The 6059-nt window shown below is 38.8% G+C and overlaps 1 protein-coding gene across 2 annotated transcripts; it reads left to right on the forward strand.

The window, feature by feature from the left end:
* Positions 1-33: 33 nt before the first annotated feature.
* tekt1 (tektin 1) lies at positions 34-4608 on the forward strand. Of its 2 annotated transcripts, none has more exons than XM_034701979.1 (8): positions 34-164; positions 1143-1317; positions 1432-1597; positions 2442-2570; positions 2708-2854; positions 2980-3205; positions 3359-3555; positions 3787-4608. In XM_034701979.1, exons 2-8 carry the CDS (start codon positions 1152-1154, stop codon positions 3944-3946), a joined length of 1191 nt encoding a protein of 396 aa, XP_034557870.1. In that variant the 5' UTR covers positions 34-164; positions 1143-1151; the 3' UTR covers positions 3947-4608. The 2 variants fall into 2 exon arrangements, with proteins under 2 accessions (XP_034557870.1, XP_034557869.1); XM_034701978.1 differs by having other exon boundaries at positions 36-164; positions 1138-1317; positions 3787-3981.
* Positions 4609-6059: the final 1451 nt, after the last annotated feature.

Raw genomic sequence — 6059 nt, forward strand, 5'->3', positions numbered from 1 at the left:
CCAGGGTGAGTCGATCACATGTAGGCATCGTGAAGCTCTTTGATTGGCTAAAGAGGAAAACGGACCGCCTCCGTGTTGGTCGTGTGCCATGGAAACCATTTGTTTGGTTGCATTTAATCTCGACCGAGGGGCTGAAGACCCGGGGGTTTAAGCGAAATATTAAGGTATGTTCAATGACAATATGTTCCTGTTTTTATGCATTGTCTTTCTAACGAGTAAAGAGAGGCAACACGACTTTAAGGTTAGTTTGGAAATTGGGTAGCTGGCTGGCTTACTTCAGGGCTAATGGTATCACTTGCTAGTTTCTTTGTAGGAAATCATAGCTGTCAACATCTATCTATCTATCTATCTATCTATCTATCTATCTATCTATCTATCTATCTATCTATCTATCTATCTACCTATCTATCTATCTATCTATCTATCTATCTATCTATCTATCTATCTATCTATCTATCTACCTACCTGCCTATCTACCTATCTATCTACCTAGCTACCTACCTACCTACCTATCTATCTATCTATCTATCTATCTATCTATCTATCTATCTATCTATCTATCTATCTATCTTCCTATCTATCTATCTATCTATCTATCTATCTATCTATCTATCTATCTATCTATCTATCTATCTATCTATCTACCTGCCTATCTACCTATCTATCTACCTAGCTACCTACCTACCTACCTATCTATCTACCTATCTATCTATCTATCTATCTATCTATCTATCTATCTATCTATCTATCTATCTATCTATCTATCTATCTATCTATCTATCTATCTACCTGCCTATCTACCTATCTATCTACCTAGCTACCTACCTACCTATCTATCTATCTACCTACCTACCTATCTATCTATCTATCTATCTATCTATCTATCTATCTATCTATCTATCTATCTATCTACCTACCTACCTACCTACCTACCTACCTACCTACCTACCTACCTACCTACCTATCTATCTATCTATCTATCTATCTACCTACCTACCTACCTACCTACCTACCTACCTACCTACCTACCTATCTATCTATCTATCTATCTATCTATCTATCTATCTATCTATCTATCAAAAGGCTGCCATTTTTCTACCTGTTACTTCATCTAAATTCTTACTTCCTGTTTGTCAGTGCAGCGGAGAACAATGTCTGTCCTGCATCATAGTCTCCAACGGGCTGCTGTGCCCAACCTCGAAAATATGGAGGTCATGCGGAACCATTGTGAGCTCTTCAGAGCAGGATGCAGGAGGCTGATCCTGGAAACCGAAAAAGCATGTAAACGAATGCAAAGTGATGACACCAAGCAACTTGGTAAGAGAAGGAATACGATGAATCAAGCTGGTCTCTGTGCAGAAATGGAGAAAGAAATGTTGCACAACTACAGAGGTGGACTGTTGTTCTTTTTCTTTATCTTCTGCTGTTTAGATCAGCGGATCAGAGACATACAGTTTCTGAAGAAGGAGTTGGAGCTGAGGCTGGAGGAGATTAATGTGGGGATTGATGACCTCCTAGTGTTGCAGAGCAGAGTGGTAAAAGCACTGGAGGCCTGCAAAGAGCCTCTGAGAGTTACCATTCTCTGCCTAGAGGAGAGGTGAGACCGGACGTGGGGCAGGGGATCTCAAAAAACAAGAATGTGATAGATTTATGGTTCTAACTGGAGCCCAGACCACCAGGAAACAAGAGTTTCATTTAATGTCCAGTTTATTCATCCAAAAAAAAATTAAATTATGTTTCTGGTAGTTCTAAATAAAATAAACTATGAATTTAAAATGTTCCCCTAAAACAACAAAATCCAGGCTATGTCAAATATTTGCACATTTAAAGCTGCTGTGAGGAACTTTTGTTTTGTATCGGTTCTGGCGCCCCCTTGTGAACAAAGTGATACCTCTTATCTCTTGTCCTTTATTTGAAAAAGTCGTGTTTTCAACAAAAACCTCATCCTTTTGTCTTTTAACAGTCAACTTTATCAGGCAATGTGATTATTTTCCATGAAAACAGTCGATAAAGGCTGTTTCTGAAGCAAGATGTCCATCATCTGGTCTGACACCTGCCCCCTCAGGGTGGTTTCAGGCATTAAAAATGACAACAGAGAAGGTGTCAGTGTTGTTGCTGATGGCATTGTTTGCTATTGAAGGTCATAAAGAGGCATCGGTATCATTTTCAGTCTGTTTCTCAGCCAGTTCAAAACTCCTCACAGGGCCTTTAAGAACCGTGCTCTTTTGAAATAATGATGAACCAAATTCCATAAAAACGATACCTATTTAGCTAGATCAGAGATTATAAAATCACCCATCACCAACTTTGTGAAACAACTCTATATCCATGGATCCCATGAAATATGATGAGATGTCACATTCAGTGTTCCATATGTTTGGTTAAACCCTGTGTACTATGCATCAAAGGAAGACACTCTTTTTCTCTTCTATGGTCTGCAGAACGAAACGTTTCCCGTCTGAGAGACGTCATGATGATGTGTACACAGAGCTCCTGAAAGAGAGGGAGATTATAGAGGGAGTGGAGGTCGTTCTGCAGCATGTGGTAGAGCAGATCATTGAGCAGATAAGGTAAGGAGGAAAGAAAGGATACTAGTATTGGTACCTAATCAAGGGGCTCATAAAAGTATGCAGACAATTAGAGAGTTACTTTATTGAAACTTGGTGAGAAAATCCAATCTCTCTGTATATGCTAATTTGTGTTCCAGATTGCATCGATCGTCCAAGTACCAGCTGGAGAAAGATCTGAAGGAGAAACTTGAGGCGCAGAGCATTGACAACTCATGTGCCTTAATGACCAACCATAACATCGAAATGCTGCAAAAATCCAAACACTCACAAGCTATCATGCAGAGGTGAACCACCATGTACCTGTTTGCCCCGTAAACAAACAGAAAATGATATGATGTCTGAGTAAAGTTGGTTTTATCCTGTAAAACTTTGGGGTCCTTCATATTTCTGAAACTTCTCCCTCCCTCAGCTTGGCAGTGACTCCAGTGCAGTGGGAAAACATCTCTGACATCCACATAACCACAGCCGAGCAGCAGCAGACCAACTCTCAGTCCTTACAGGCCCTGGTGAAGTCCATCTTGACGCAGACCACCACTGACATGCAGAGGCAGATCCAGGCAACAAACACAGCCTTTCAGCTGAACGTCCAGGAGATCAAAACAGCCAGGAGACAGATGGAGGATCAACTGGTCAGGGTAGGAAATACATGAATGGTGCATAAGAAATAAAAGTGTGAGAGATATTGTACAAAGAGTGAGAGTGAAACATTGTTTTCATTTACCATTTAAGAGCTAAGTTTTTATTAAAACTTTGATTTAGGATGACCAGTGACCATCTTTTCCCTCTAGACTCTCTCTGAGATTGTCGGACAGCAGAGAATCAGAGAGGATCTTCAGGTAGCTGTCACTGAGAGCGAACATTCTTTGGCCTTGGCGCAAAGCCGTCTGGCTCTGCGCCATAGGAGGCCTGGCAAGGAGCAATGCTATGATCCAGCACAGGCCCAGCTCCTCGCCGAGGTCTACCAGCTCCCAATTTCTATCAACAAGTAAGTCCTGGACACACTGGCTTTTATAGTAAAGGTACGAGGGAACACCTGTTTAATAAAGAGTAGCAGCTTAAGTTTGATGAGCTGCTAGTTCAAATAGACCACAAACAAGACACTGAAAGTATGTTGATCACCTATCACCTTCTTACCATGCAAGCTAATGTGTACTGTAAGGAAATCATCTTATAGCATGAATCATAATGAGGTGTCTTTTTACCTTTGCACTCTCAGGCTGCACGAGGCAGTGTCCCGGTCAGAGGAGGAGCAGAGGGCTCTGATTCGATGTCAGCTGGACCTGCAGGAGAACATTGAGAAGAAAGCAAACTCTCTCTACATCGACAAAGTCATCTGTGCCCAGCACAGGAGCTCCATTATCATACAAAACTTTTGAGCTGTCAGCAACTATAAAAGTCTTTGTATACATAATATTTAGTCCACCTCCATATGTTCAATATGTTTGAATCTATTTCTCTTTCATGTGAACTCTACAGGATTTACATATTCCTCTTCTTTATCTCAGGCCGTCAGTGAGAGGACTGCATTATTTAAGGTTTTTGTGCTGTGTGACAAGTTCTCACAGCGTAATGTTTGTTTATTGTTGAAAATGTGTTCATCAAGAATGCAGTGATGATAGGGCAAGACAATTAAGGAAACAATATTTGTCCCACCCAACCCCTCCCAATGCCATAGGAAGTACATTGGAAATGTTGAACAATGTTTATCTATCCGACTATTTTCACAAACAAATTTAAGTGGAACAAAAAGTAGTGTTGGTTGGCTTGAAGGGGAATTTATTATTCTGAGTGTGTATTGCTTTCATTGTGGTTTGCTTGCACTCCATCAAAGATATATTTTGTCATAATCTAAATTTGACGTTGATTAGAGATTTTGATTTTCTTGTTAACAACATGTTGGTTTTGTGGTGTCTTAAAAACAGTAAAATAACAGAGAGAAGAATGAACTCAAACTTTTTCCAAATCTCGGTAATACAAGAAAGACTGCAATGATGCAACCTCAAGTCTTTGAAATTAATTAAATTCTCTTGTTGATGTTCTTTTTTTTGTTTGGATGTTTTTTCCAATATATCTCCATGAATTTGTATTCCGATGATTTACAAATTGTGATTTTTAAAGCGATGCAAGTTTGTGCTTCAATCGTCTAGCCCCTTCAATTTTATTTTTCCTGTCCAGCAGGTGGCGACAATGGGGGAAAAAAAAGTGCACTCACGGCAAAAACTAAGGTCAAGATTTGAAATGATCTACAACTCCAAAGGTTAGGATTAAAAAAAAAACTAAAAACGTAATGTAAATTTAGGTTATGTTTTATTTTTCAAGCTGTAAATATTAATTATATTAGTTTAGTAAAACCATGTTACTGCAACCATCACGGGGGCATGAACCTACACGAGCTTTTTATTTCACAAGGAAACATGGGATAGGAATACAGTTCAATTAACAGCATGAAGGAATGTGAGATCAAGCAAAAAGACATTCAAATTCAAGATATGATCAAATAAAAGATCAATAAAAAGTTGATGATATTGATTAAATGTATTCTATCCTAATCTTACTGTGACACATACTTTCATGAAAAGACAGTCACAGTAATCAGTCTGACAATAAAGTAGGATGAATAATGAGATAAGATTAAGAACCAAAGAGAGATATTTCCGTGAAAAGGTTCAGACAATTGAAGGCAAGTCTACACGCAACAAGTGTTTGAGCTTATGTGAGATTAAGTGGAGAATGACAACATACTGGACATAACTAACAACACCTGTCTGTCAACAGTCTGTGTGTTTTTAAGCTAACAGTTTTTACATGCTGGATTAAACAAAGATAAACCCAAAGCATGACTGGACAAGAAACCTGTTCTCACTAAGAGTCAATATTTGTGGATCCTTAGGCTAGAGTAATTCATTTATTTTTTAAAGAAATTAAAAAGTCAGACATCAAAAATGATCCTCACTGCAAGAAACGTCCTGATGTATTTGAATTTTGGTTTGTCTAAAAGCAAACGCAAACCACTAAGCATGGCATCTTAACAGGTGTGGTTCTCTGATATGAGCAAGCACTGCCCAGCCTTCCTACTTTAGATAAGAACACACTGTCTGACATCAACCACTGAACTGCTGTGTACCCACATTTCAACAAGCTCTAATCTAGAGTGCTTATATAATCAGGTTTAAATGTTTACTTTACAAATGACAAACCTGGTGAGAACTAACGCATACGTCCAGCTCAAAAAAACACTTTGATTGTCTTAAAAACGTTGTGGTGAGAAACACGACCTATTAAGTGATTTAAATAGAAATCTCATAGTTGGAAAATAAATGTTCAGTGAATGAGTGGTTTAGCGGTAAGTTCCAACACTTGCAATGAGCTCTCCATATCACAATCTTTCTTGGGATTGTTATACCCTTTTTAATTTCTGTACTATGTGTGATGAGGGCCACACAAACTATATGATTAGGCCTATGTGAATCTGATTATCTAACTGTGTAT

The sequence above is a fragment of the Notolabrus celidotus genome, chromosome 14, assembly GCF_009762535.1.
Source record: "Notolabrus celidotus isolate fNotCel1 chromosome 14, fNotCel1.pri, whole genome shotgun sequence".
In the NCBI taxonomy this organism is placed as follows: Eukaryota; Metazoa; Chordata; class Actinopteri; order Labriformes; family Labridae; genus Notolabrus; species Notolabrus celidotus.

Coding starts and splice junctions, on each gene's coding strand:
- tekt1 (XM_034701979.1), top strand. CDS start 1,152: ATGTCTGTCCTGCATCATAGTCTCCAACGGGCTGCTGTGCCCAACCTC. Junction 3,206..3,358: donor TGGAGGATCAACTGGTCAGG/GTAGGAAATACA, acceptor TTTTCCCTCTAG/ACTCTCTCTGAGATTGTCGG. Junction 3,556..3,786: donor CTCCCAATTTCTATCAACAA/GTAAGTCCTGGA, acceptor TTGCACTCTCAG/GCTGCACGAGGCAGTGTCCC.